Source organism: Pteropus medius, unplaced genomic scaffold, assembly GCF_902729225.1.
Source record: "Pteropus medius unplaced genomic scaffold, Ma_sr-lr_union100, whole genome shotgun sequence".
Classification (NCBI taxonomy): domain Eukaryota; kingdom Metazoa; phylum Chordata; class Mammalia; order Chiroptera; family Pteropodidae; genus Pteropus; species Pteropus medius.
Window position 1 is genome coordinate 2,525,015 of NW_024349800.1, and position 12,957 is coordinate 2,537,971.

The 12,957-nt window shown below is 37.2% G+C and overlaps 1 protein-coding gene across 24 annotated transcripts in view; it reads left to right on the forward strand.

Annotated features, from left to right (window-relative positions):
* The window catches only part of SETD5 (SET domain containing 5), a 73,670-nt gene that overhangs the window by 30,757 nt on the left and 29,956 nt on the right, over positions 1-12,957 (forward strand). For 4 of the 24 annotated variants that reach the window (XM_039886620.1, XM_039886609.1, XM_039886618.1 and 1 more), the window contains exons 1-11: positions 587-773; positions 1,591-1,815; positions 4,916-5,108; positions 5,391-5,496; positions 5,822-6,030; positions 6,368-6,426; positions 6,903-7,081; positions 8,014-8,052; positions 11,363-11,605; positions 12,149-12,297; positions 12,674-12,791. In XM_039886620.1, coding sequence (XP_039742554.1) covers positions 5,017-5,108; positions 5,391-5,496; positions 5,822-6,030; positions 6,368-6,426; positions 6,903-7,081; positions 8,014-8,052; positions 11,363-11,605; positions 12,149-12,297; positions 12,674-12,791 — 1,194 coding nt within the window. In that variant the 5' untranslated portion in view covers positions 587-773; positions 1,591-1,815; positions 4,916-5,016. Of the gene's footprint in view, positions 1-586; positions 774-1,590; positions 1,816-4,915; positions 5,109-5,390; positions 5,497-5,521; positions 5,728-5,821; positions 6,031-6,134; positions 6,176-6,367; positions 6,427-6,902; positions 7,082-8,013; positions 8,053-11,362; positions 11,606-12,148; positions 12,298-12,673; positions 12,792-12,957 lie in introns of those variants that run through there. The other 20 variants (XM_039886622.1, XM_039886616.1, XM_039886617.1 and 17 more) reach the window with 14 other exon arrangements.

A 12,957-nucleotide genomic window follows, 5' to 3' on the forward strand; every position in this document is an offset into this window, starting at 1 on the left:
GCATCTTCTCTTAAAATTATAGTTAAAATAAAAATGGTTTTAAAAAAGAAAGTGTTCTGTGACAAAAGAAAATAAGAAACAGCTATATCCAATCAAATATAAACAAATTGATCTCTTAACATTTAATTTGGAAGAAATAACATTGGCTGCTGATAAAACTGCATTTGTAGTGACGGGGGGGCGTTAAATGAAGATCTTGAATTAAGTAGATATTTTTATTAACCATTCTGTATCTTGAAAGTTGTTAGGTCCTAGGCTGCTGGAAATTTTTATTTGATAAGCAGTTGTAGAATGGGGAAAATGTACTTATTAGTGAGCTGGGCAGACTAATATTACTTTCCCTTACCTGGAAAGAAAAAAAATTAAAGTAGAAATTAAAAGTAAGCATAACTTTTGCTACCTCGCTTGGTAGAACATTAATGCAATACATAGTAAACATGGGACAATGTGTAGATCCCTTGCTGTACTTGTTTTATATTCATTCCTTTAAAAGCCTTATTGAAAAAAACGAATAAAACATTTAGGAGCATTTAGGATAAATTTAAAAATCTGTCTGGTTACTAGATATTTTCCTTTTCTGTGACAGGATTCCTCATGTCCATAACATGTTGGTTGAGGCTCTGCAGCTCACCCCCACTCTCAGAGTGGCCAGTCTCCATTAATTGGACCCCGTGATTTCCACTCTCTGCTGTGTTGGACGTCATGAGCATTGCAATCCCTCTGGGAGTCACCACACCAGATACATCCTACTCAGATATGGCTGCTGGATCAGAGTAAGTGCTACCTCCTAGGTAGTAGGTGAATTACCAGTTTGCGTGGAGACAACTTTCTTATGGGCATCTAATAATAAATAGTATTTTCTAAATTCAAGCCTAGCCCACTGCAAATGACATTAGACCTTTCCCTTTCTCCCATAGAAGCTGGAGGGAAAAAGAGAGAGGAAAAAGAATTGGAGGGGAGGGGGGCCAGGAATTCTGAGTAAATAATTAATAGAATTAAATTTATAAAGTAGTTGTTACATTTTCATTTGTTTTGATAGGTGAGGAAGATTGAAATAAAGTAGGTATCACTACCTGCTTCTGTAGAATTAATAATAATTCTGACGGATAGAGATAAAGAGGAGTTCTCTCCAACTGATTTTCCTTGAAGGCCTCTTCCTATGTACTTCTCATTGTTCTAGAGTAAAGGGGCTGAAACTTTATGTTTATGGGCAGGTTACTTAGACATTCTGACATTTTGGGGTAGAAAACATGGAAGGCAGTGTCATCTGTTTTTTATAATATTCATTGCCTAGAAAGAGGACCTTCAAAATCAGTGGTATCAAACTTTTTTTTCAGCTAAGAGCAGCTTTAGGAATTCAGAGTTTGTCAAAAAGCCCAATCCCTAAAATAGACTCTCAATTCTTGAAGAATTTAAATGCCAAATGGCAAGAAGGTAGGCTTTGTTATAAAACTTTATATATTATTCACAGTTTTTAAAATTTTAGCCTTTTGTATCCCTTCTCTTTTAAGTTGTCCGAGATTCCCCCTGCTTACAGATTACCCCTCTTGTCCTTTTACCTCCCTTGTACCCAATCTTCCTTGCTTACAGAAAGGAAGTGGAAGCCCCCTACCTTTCAAGACGAAGTGGCACTACACCAGGATGTGAAAGTCCAGCGAAAGAGACCCAAGGGGCCTAGGGGGCAGCACACCCCCAGAAGCCAAGTCTATTCCAGGCAGTACCAGGGATTAGGGTCTGGGCTGGAAAAATCCTGGTGTTTTGAATATGTTCAGGTCCAGTTCAGACTCTTGATCCCACAGCCACTTCTTGAGTGAGGTGGGTGTTGCTCTAATTCCCCTGTTTCTCTTGCCATTTTCACAGTCCCTGGGGATTCTTCCCCCTTCAGCAAAGCAAAGCAACTATACCAGAACTCTGGGTTCAACTGCATCCCTGAATAATAGTGGTTTTCTTCCTTAAAACTAAATATTAGTAAAGAGTATGTATGTTTCTTCACAAAGCCACCTAGGATAACTTAATTGTTTACTAACTTCCTTAAAGAGGAAGACTTTAAATGAAGCTACCCTAAGAAGCAGTATATTCTGGGGTAGTCTAGAATTTAAAGCAGTTTTTGGCCTACTTCCCTTATAAAAAGGAAGATGGAGGGTGGGGGATGGGGAAGGGTGAATTGTGTTTCTTCCCGGGCTTTTTTTTCTCTGGTTTTGTATTATTTTTATTTTTTTGCATGCCAAAGAGATTTAGTTATGCCAATAGTTGAGGTTTCCAATTTTATAACTGTTTCCCAAATAGAGTACTTAAAAATCTTCCTGTATTAGTTGGGAACTAGTTGTATAGAGTTAATAGATTTTTAGAAGTCAGCCATTAGCCTCCTGTATGGATTGACTAGCAAACTATATAGATAGACAGCATTAACATTCACGAGAAATTTCAACAAATAGATTAAATCAGTGAGTTTGTGATAAGTGGATAAGAAAAGACCTAAAGCAATTATTCCTAAAACTGGTATTTTTCACAGAATACAGAGATAACTGCCCATGATGTTGCTAGGGAGTCAAGAAGTAATTACAGAAAGAAAAAATACTTCTGGCCTAAAAATTTATTGTAATGTTTCTATTACCTGAAACATTTCATTCATAATTTCCAGATACATTTTTGATACTATGGTCATTACTAATTACAGTTATTCAGTATTTCTACAAAGGGAAGAGCATGTCAGCAATTAGCATATTTCCGTCAAATTATTGATGATATTTGTTAATACTTCACCATGTATATTCCACTATTCTGGGCACTGGTTTGAAGATTAAGCCCAATATGAAGGGCAGCATAGTCAAACAAGCAAGTAAAGCATACTCAAGCACATACCTTATGTGTTATGTATTTTTTATATATTTGTAGGGAAATCTCTATATATAATAGTAGAAGCAAAGATTTTTTGAATTTGCAATCCTGCCAACAATGAATTTCAGACATTTCCCAAGAGGTAGCATTATAGAAGCCAGGATGCATATTGTACTTTGAGGACAATTGATGGAGTATATCTGTTGTAAGCATGGATTCTGTGTATGAGCCCAACTATCATAGCAGTTCAAACATAGAGGAGAAAAAGCTGTGATTACATTTGCATAAAATGGTTCGCTGATAAAGAAATGTAGTTCTAACGCTCCAAATTTTTAAACCCATTTAAAATATAGATAAGAGCTGGTATGTATGTCAAGGAATATCATAAGAAATCATGTAGCTGTCTGTCAACATGTTACTGTGTATTGAATCAATAACCAGTATTGCAGTTTCTTCACCAAAAGATAAGAGCTTAAATTTTAGTATTTGTCATGCATAGCAATATATTAAATGCTGTGCTTGATCAGACAGTATTGTACAGTCAGATGGCCTTTTAACTTCCACAATATACATTTTATTTTTATTCCCTAGACTTGCACATGAAGTGCATATGTTCATTTTTACATAGTTTGGAGATGAGTAAAATAAACCAACATAGCTACATCTCCATGGCCATCCTTTATTTCATGCCACTCCTTTTTCCTATCAAAAAAAAATTCCTAGTTAACAGCTGTCATGTTTCACCCCATGTGTTCAGTGATACAAAATCTCTTATATAAAATATGTACAGCTCTTTGGAATACTTGTTTATCTAGTAAATTAACAATGTTGTATAAGGTTACTTTCTCTTAACTGACCATCATAGAAACTAAATTCTACCTTCATTTTATTAATGCTTGTTTGCCTTTGGCTTCATTTAGGAAACCCCACCTGTTTCCTAATAGTCAGAGCTGATTGCCTCTCAGTGAGACATGTTCTGATCATTTTCTCAAGAATACTAAACTGCATTCTTAATGTATCCCCCCCAGTTCCCATCTTGCAGACACTCTTAAAGTAATAAAATGCATTCACTTCACTAACAGAGAATACTTTCCTCTGTCTAAAGTTCTTCACCTAGAAATTATTTTTGCTGTTATTAATAAGATCCCTTCTCGCAGTTTTGGAGCATATTACTGGGTGAGTTGGATACGTATCAGAATTTTCTTTTATCCCTCACTTCTCAGCTGACCTTGCACCATATTGAACTCCACACTTTATTCCTGCTAACTATTGTATATTGTATATTTTCAAGCAGGAAAGATATTAATTGAAGCAAACAGTGTGCATTATTTGATTCCCTAAAAGACCCTTTGATTTTTAAGGCTGAGTTATGTGTGGTATTTTGGAGTTTCTAATTTGTGAATCTCTGCCCTGATTACTTAAATGACAGATAATCTATTATTCAATTCTGCAGAGTCATGCAATTGCATTCCCAAATTATCTTTCAAAATTCCCCAAAATCTAACCAGTTAAAGTTCCTTTTTCCTAAAAAAAAACTTCAATTTTATCCTTTGTCACCTATGCCTTTTATTACAAAGTAAAAGATTACATTAAATTTCTATATTTGAACACATTTATAATTTATATTAAAACCAGTTAGGCATATTGGAAAGAGCACAGGCTTTGGAGTCTGACATTGGTTCAAATCCTGACAATATCAGTGTGTGACTTTGGCGAAGTCAAGTAATCTCACCACCTCATTTTATCCTGTAATTATGGAGTGCTGTTTACCATGTTTAGTAGTTGCAGAGTAAATGAATTAATATATAAAAAACACCTAACAAATAATGGGAAATTCAGAATGGTAGCACTACTATTGTTATTATTTGTCACTAGATTAACAACACTTCTGAGTACAATTTTGATTATTTTAAAGTTCTTTATTACCATGCAGCTGTTAAATGTGTCTTAATATGCTTGCATGTCATTGGTGGATGAGAAATTATTACTCTAATATTTGAAAGGTGTTTGGGGGTTCATCAAGATGAGAGGTATGATAAATATAAGATGCCATTGTTTTTACCTGTACTTTCTTCAGGGTATCCTGTCTTGGTAGTGAATGGAAGAGGGCCTGGTCCCTGGGGCAGTGCAGAAGGCACTTTCATCATCTCACTCACTGCAAATGTCATGTGAGGTTTCATGGAAGTATTAAGAGATCCAATTAAGAAGAATAGTTCTGAGTCTAAAGCAGCCCAGAGTGGCTTCTCTAGGGGAAACTCCCTGCTCAGCTGGTACGTTTGTGTTTGTCATTAGGGACACCTTGTATCCCAGGTGCCTGCCTTGAGACATCTGCCTGTACTGGCTTCATGTTACACACAAATCCACATTTAATAACACTCCTAATGTTATTTATAGGCTTAGTTATGTTAATCAGATTGTTTCACTGAGTTCTTTCTTTTATTCTAGTGGCTGGTGGTTGTGGAAAGAGGAGGGGTTAGAATGGGAAGTTAAGTCTTAGTTTAAGGGAAGATTAGGTGTTATGCTATCATGCGTTGCTTTTCGCCTTTGTGCAGCCCTGAATCTGTGGAGGCTAGTCCAGCAGTTAATGAGAAGAGCGTGTATTCCACTCATAATTATGGGACCACTCAGAGGCATGGGTGTCGAGGACTGCCTTATGCTGTGAGTATGCATTTGTTTCTCTCCAGAGCAGTGATCTTCCTGGAGTGTAATCCATTCTTATACATTATGACTTTCTTGCAATGTTTATATGCAGCATGACGAAGTTGCCCCTTTTGCACTTCCCTGCCTCCAGCGGACGTCTAGCCCTGCATCATTGTTCTTGTTTTTATGTCCCAGTTGACCTTGGCATTTTGTTTTATCACTTTCCTGGTTGAAGCCAAAAAACAAAGGGTACTACTTTCTTCTTTCTTTCCATATGTACCATACTTTAGGGGAGAGAGGGGCCAGTGTTGGACACTGTTGATTTAAAAAATCTTATTTTCAGGATCATAATTACGGAGCCCCTCCTCCTCCGACACCTCCTGCTTCTCCCCCTGTCCAGACGATCATCCCTCGTTCTGACCTGAATGGCCTGCCGTCGCCCGTAGAGGAACGCTGTGGAGACAGCCCGAACTCTGAAGGAGAGACTGTTCCTACCTGGTGTCCTTGTGGTCTTTCTCAGGATGGCTTTCTTCTCAACTGTGACAAGTGCAGGTAAGATCATGTTCCATCTAAGTTCAAGCCTGGGTTACTGGGATTAGGGTTTCTTATTAGTAGGGAAAAGCTCAAAGTATTCTTTCTTGTGTTTGTTAATGTAGATGATTCCTTAGTGCTCCTTGGCTCGAATTCTCTGCACTAGGTGAGAATTGCTGACAACAAGGAATGAGAGATTGATGTTAAAGCTATTGAATTTGATATGAAATTTAATGTCCTGGAAACTTTTGGTAGGTGGGAGGAAGGGGGTAGTATATGCAGAGACACTTCTCCCATGTTGCGATGATGTTCTGCATGCTGTTGGAAGGACTACTTTAAGTTTATTTTCCCTCTTTAGGGGAATGAGCAGGGGGAAGGTTATTAGACTTCATCGGCGGAAGCAGGACAACATATCAGGTGAGAAGAAGATGGGGTAGGCCCATATTTTGACATATAATATTTTGTATTTTAAATATTTGTCTCAGTAACCCCTCCTGTAAGTTCCCATGGTCCCCAGCTCTCTTCATGGAGAAATCCTCGCAAGACCACTGTGTAATTCTCTTGTTGTGAGCTAAATGCATCCATAAACAGTAGCAATCAAAATATTCCTTTTTAGTAGAAAAAAGGCAAGTCCTTTTTCTGTGTTACACATTGAGGCAATGGAGCTTGGGGACTGAATAGAAGGGAAGAAATAGATATGATGTAGAACAAGGTTTATGTGCTTATTGCCAATGATACAGAAAGAATCTTGTTTTCATATGTTCTACAGATAATGTAGTTAATAGTTAAAGTAATGACTTACTGGATATGGGTAGATCTAAAGGAATAAGCTGCTTTTAATGTGCTGTTGAGGCTGTTTGTACAGTGTGAACTATGAAATAACCTTTTTTCAGGTGGGGATAGCAGTGCAACAGAAAGCTGGGATGAGGAGCTTTCTCCTTCCACTGTGTTGTATACAGCAACACAGCACACACCTACAAGCATCACCTTAACTGTTAGAAGAACCAAACCCAAGAAGCGGAAAAAGAGTCCAGAAAAGGGTCGTGCAGCACCAAAGACGAAGAAAATCAAGGTATGGAGGGTAAAAGTATCTTAAATAGAAATATGTCTGAAATAGCTCAAGTTTTGGGCAAAAAAAATGTACCAAAATTCTTTTAAAAAGGTTGATACAGATGTTTGAAAGGCCATTTTTGCTCTCCTTGCAAAAAACGGCTAATCTGTTGTGAATATGTAGACCAACCTCTCTTCTGCCACTCCATACCATCACAACTGGCACAAAGTTTCTTCTCCAAGCCCCCAGGTATGAAATCCCAGCCCCACCTGGCACAAGTCCATATGTGCTATGGCCTCCAGTCTAGGCTTCCAGTGTCCTTACAGTATTTCCCTGCCTCCTCAGCCCCAAAGCAGTCTGAAATGCTTGTCCTGGATACGCCCACCTCGTGTCATTGGAGTGATTTTTTTTTCCTTGTTTCAAAAAAATCAGAAAACATCTCTTGAATGGTCTACGCTTCCTCAGTGTTGTGGTCACTTTCCTGTATTCTCAATTTAAAAATCTCCAGGAGAAACCTCTTCTGTTTTGTGTTCTTTCTTCCCCATCACGGCAACTTCGTTGCTCCTAGGTGACTTGCCCACCCCTTGTTAAGGGGATTGGTCTTTTGTTTCTTTCTTAATTTCAAAACTGGTAAATCTGCAAACTTACTTAACGTTTTTATTTTTTTCCTTTTAGTGTCAGGAGTGCATGTAGGATTTAAGTGATGCATGCTCTTCCCTGTTAATTACCTAGTTCCACAATGGGAAGTACTAGAATTAGCCTCAGAGTTCACTGGCCTTGAGCTACCCCTGTTCTTGATAATAGTATGGGGAATTCAATTGTATTTGTTACCTAGGGAAAAGGGGAGAGCTGAGAACAATAGTTCTTGCCTTAGTTTTAGTTTCAGATAGGTATAACTGTCATTCTTGGTACCAAGTTTTGTTTTGTTCTACTTGTTTTCCTCTTTGGGATAGGCATTTCGAGAGGGATCCCGGAAGTCCTTGCGGATGAAGGTAAGGGGTATTCTTCCCTGATGCTGTGTTTTACTTCACTGTGATCTTACATTTTGGTCAGCTTCTTTCCTGACATTGATGGTCTAGGAATCTTGGACTCTCTTTTTTGTTAGTTTGTAATTGTTGACATTGAGTTTTCATAGAACCTTTCTCCAGAGATTTTCTTGGCCATTTTCTGAAATATTTTCCCTTTCTGTAATCAGCCTTTATTTTATTGGTTTTTCATTAGCTGCTTTTGGGGGTGGGGGGAGCAGTGCGGGGAAGTGACATTTTGCCAAACAAAATGCAACTGATGTGTTCTGTCATTGTGATTGGCCTCAACCTCAGGACTCAGGGTTTTTTGGTGATACAGGATGTCTTGTGTATCCACCGCAGCACCATGTGGACTTTAACCACCATTTGGGAGGATAATTTTCATCAGTAGAAAAGTATTTATTGATAGGAATTACTCTTATTTGAATTACTTACTTTTTGAACTGTTTTCTCCTGGTGTATTTATTTCATATAGAAGATTCAGATAATGCTAATATGTTTCTCTTCAGTTATCAAATAAAAGAGTTTATGGGGAATGATTTTGGATAGCAGTTGGAGAATAGAGAAATTATGTACAGTGGACTTAAGTACTGGGTGATAAAAATAGTTTGCCTGAAGGAGATTTGATTATACTGTTTGGTATCTTCCTTTACCTATGTACATATAAGATGACAGCATACCTACCTTTCAAACCATGACTTAGAGCTTCAAAGCATTCAATTAGAATTAAGTTCTGTTTTCTATAAGTAGTCTTATCCTTAAATGTATAAATGATATAAAAGCAAACTCTTTCCTATTAACAGTTATATGGCATAAACATTAAAATCTTTCAGTGAGGATAAGCTTTCTTAGGATGTGTGTGTGTGTACATAAACATACATACATACATAGAAAGAGAGAGAGAGAGAGAGAGAACGAGAACCAATGCTAACAAAGATCACAGGTGGCACTTCATCTAAAAATTTGAAGCCCTCATCTTGCATGCTTATAAACAGACTTGTACATATCTATGAAAGAGATGAGGGAGGACTTAAGAGTCCAAGAGTGTCAGAGCCCTGAGATGTCTTGGAACACATCTTTTTTTTTTTTTTTTTTGCTACATCTGTCTTCTGTAAAGAGCCACATTTGCTGCCCCTTTATTTTTGTCTCCTTCGTTTACAGGGGACCTTAAATAGACTTAAGGAACAGACATAGCTCCTGATCCCAGCTGTTAAGCCCTTTTCTCTTTTATTGGCTATAACATGCCTCTAGAGGTTTGAAATGTTTTGGAAGCTGTCTGACTGGCTCTCCCAGAAAACAAAACCCCAGATATTGCTTACTATTTTGAAATGTTAACAGATAACCTCATAGATGTGTTAAAATTTAGACAACAAGAAAATGCTAGTTTGTTTTATTTTAACTCTCATATCAGAATTTTTAAGTCGAGTTATATATTTTGTACTCAGAATTAATTATTAGTAAGAACTCCACCAAAGATCTGGGTAAAAACTATGAATGGGAAGAATTTATCATTTGGATTTTTAATCTCAAAGTAAAGAGTTTCCCTACTGGACACTACTCTAAGCCAGAATTTTTCAACCTTGACACTGTTGACATTTTGAACCAAGTAATTCTTGGGATTGGGAGGTGCTGTCTTTCACATTGTAGGCTATTTAGCAGCATCCCTGGCACCCACTACGCGCGAGTAACACAGGTATGATAATCAAAAATGACTTAAGCTACTACAGAATGTCTCCTTGGAGGCAAATCACCTGTGATTGAGAACCCCTGTCCAAAAGCCACTGAGATGGGGGTCTCTATTACCCAGAAGAATGAGACATCCGAATAGACAGTTGTGCTAATGAATAAAAGCTAATACTGTGCAAAAGCTTCCAATATACATTAAGTTTAACAAATCATAAGTTTAATGATCACTACTGGATGCTTAAACTTGGGAATACTGTTTGGGCACCCCTGATCCCCAGTCTTATAAGTACTATTAAGACTCTACTTTTACACTTTTCTTTTGCTCAGCTATTACTGACATTTCAAGCACATGATATTGTTCTCAGTATGTTGGCCTTAGGTGTTTCTTAGATCCCTTTGTTTATCTTTCAGTCTTTTGGATTCTAATAAGAAATGTAGAAAACAACGGTGTTAATTTTTTCCTTTCCTGTTTCTTTGGGAAAGAATAGTAGACAACAGTCAATCAAAATCAGTGACACAAAAGCGAAAGAAATCAATTGTTATGATAGGCATAAATATTTTCTGTATCATTATGGAAAGTATATTTAATTTTCTTTGCCTGTATTTGCAAGTTTAATGTGGATATGGATTTGCAAGTAGCTTTGGTACTATACTGTTTTTTTTTCTAGTCATCACTAGTATGACATCATCACTGTTGATGTTTGTTTTGTGTTCTGATGACACCTTAAGTCTTGAGCACCATGGAGGAGAACATATGTCAGACTTAAGCTGTGTCTCAGTAGTTCAAGCACATATAAACTATCAATTTAGGACGATGAAATGTTTCTGAGATAGAATAAACTTTTCTCAGTACTGTCACCATAGAGGGCAGTGCTTTTCCTAGAGAAGTATAGCAACGCACTTCTCAGTACATTCTACACACCACCCGCCCACCCATCCCCCCACTTCACCTCTTCAGAGTGTAGATATTTAAACTGTCGAAAATAGGGTGTTAGATACTCTCCAGAATTATAACTTTCTATATAGGAGGTGAGATTATGGGTTATTGTGTATTTGGGTCACATGTATATTTAGAATTAACCTGTATTAATCATATGATGAAAATAATAAGCCACACAAAAACAAAAACATTCTCCTGAAGAGAAATAAAATAATACCAGTTTGGGCTGGCATACTAATGCAGATGTTTGAGAACTGTTGACATGTAAGCCGTGTGATTATGTTGAGGGGTCTCTTGTTCATTTTTATAAAAATTTTCTTGTGAACTTGATATCATTCTAATAAGAACAAAATTGATTTTTTTGACTTAAAAATAGTCATAAAATCACAGCAATGGGATGGAACTATGATCCAGATTAAATTCTCACTTTATAAATGAGGAAACTAAGCTCTTCGAAGAAGTTGTTCAAGGCCTCCCTGCTCATTGGTAATGAAACTGTGATAGAGGCCAGATCCCCTGACTCCAAGGCCATTATTCTTTTATGCCACACCAACTGCCAAGCAAAAACAAATTTTCTCAGACTCAGCCTATTTCCCCCTCTCATTTTTCTTCACCAACTCTACTAACCTAGCTGACCTTTGTTCTCTACAGAATTCGCCTTCTGAAGCACAGAATTTAGATGAGAATACAACCGAGGGATGGGAAAATCGGATAAGACTGTGGACTGATCAGTATGAAGAAGCTTTCACTAATCAGTACAGTGCAGATGTACAGAACGCCCTTGAACAACATCTACATTCTAGCAAGGAATTCGTGGGCAAACCTGCTATTTTAGACACTATCAATAAGACTGAATTGGCCTGTAATAATACAGTCATTGGTTCCCAAATGCAGGTAAGAATCAAAGAGTTAATGACTCTTAGTAAGTAGTTGAGATTTTAGCAACCCAGAAAGAGGGCATATATGAGAGTTATCATTTCTTTCAATATACATGACCTTAGAATAAAAAATTAGCTAATTATTGAGCATCTTTAACTAAAAGTAGGTTAAAGTAACTGGAAACTATCCAGATATATATATTTTTAAACTAGCTTTATTAATTAAAAGTAGATAAATTAGGGTGGAAAATTTTTTACTGCCTCAATAGGACTTATTAATAGAAAGCTAACCTTTTTTTTCTCATTCTTACATTAGACATATAACCACTAACATCTTAAGCATATATATCTTTAATCTTTTCTTGCCTTTGGTGGGACAGTGACAAGATCACTAGATGGTGTCTGTTTCCTAGAAATACCAAGTTTTTCTGCTCATTGAGCTAAGTAACATATACTAATAAAATCTAAAAATATTGATATCTTTTCCTGAATTAGTATTTTTTTGTGTCTACTAAGCTGCTGTTGCTATTGTCTAATGTTAATACTTGGTTTTATTCAGCTCCAGCTGGGAAGAGTCACTCGTGTTCAAAAGCACCGGAAGATCCTGAGGGCTGCAAGAGATTTGGCTTTGGACACTCTTATAATAGAGTATCGAGGGAAAGTCATGTTACGACAGCAATTCGAGGTCAATGGGCATTTCTTCAAAAAGTAAGAATGTCATTCATTGAGTGGTGAGGGCTAAAGTGGGCCTGGCTGAGCAGTATGACTATAAAAATCATCCTGGTTGATAGGGGAAAAGATTACAGCTCAAATAAACTCAACGCCTATCTGCTATTTCTAGAGAAGTGCAAATAAATCTGCAAATTGTTTAATGCATAAAGTGGTGATGACTTTTTTCCAAGCCAAGCATTCCTTGCTTTGTGCTTATTCTTTAATCAAAAGCAGACAAGCATGTGATGTTTTCCAAGTTTAGGCATTGCAAAGGACTGCTGCTGCTGCTGTCAGCATATGCTTCATATTTGAAGTCATGGGGTAGCCTTTTTATTTGTGTTGAGAATTACAGGAATTTTAATTATATCCCTAGACCATACCCCTTTGTGCTCTTCTACTCAAAATTCAATGGTGTAGAGATGTGTGTGGATGCACGTACTTTCGGTAATGATGCTCGGTTCATCAGAAGATCATGTACACCAAATGCAGAGGTAAGATTTCTGTAGCAACTTCTCTTTGAATGGAACCACCAAAGAACAAGTCTATTGAAGAAGCAGTGCGAAAACTCCCAGATTAAGGTCTGTAGGTAATGGTTATGATCTTTCATTGTAAGAGACAAAAAACAAAAGTAATAGTGCTTATATTCTGAAAGAATGG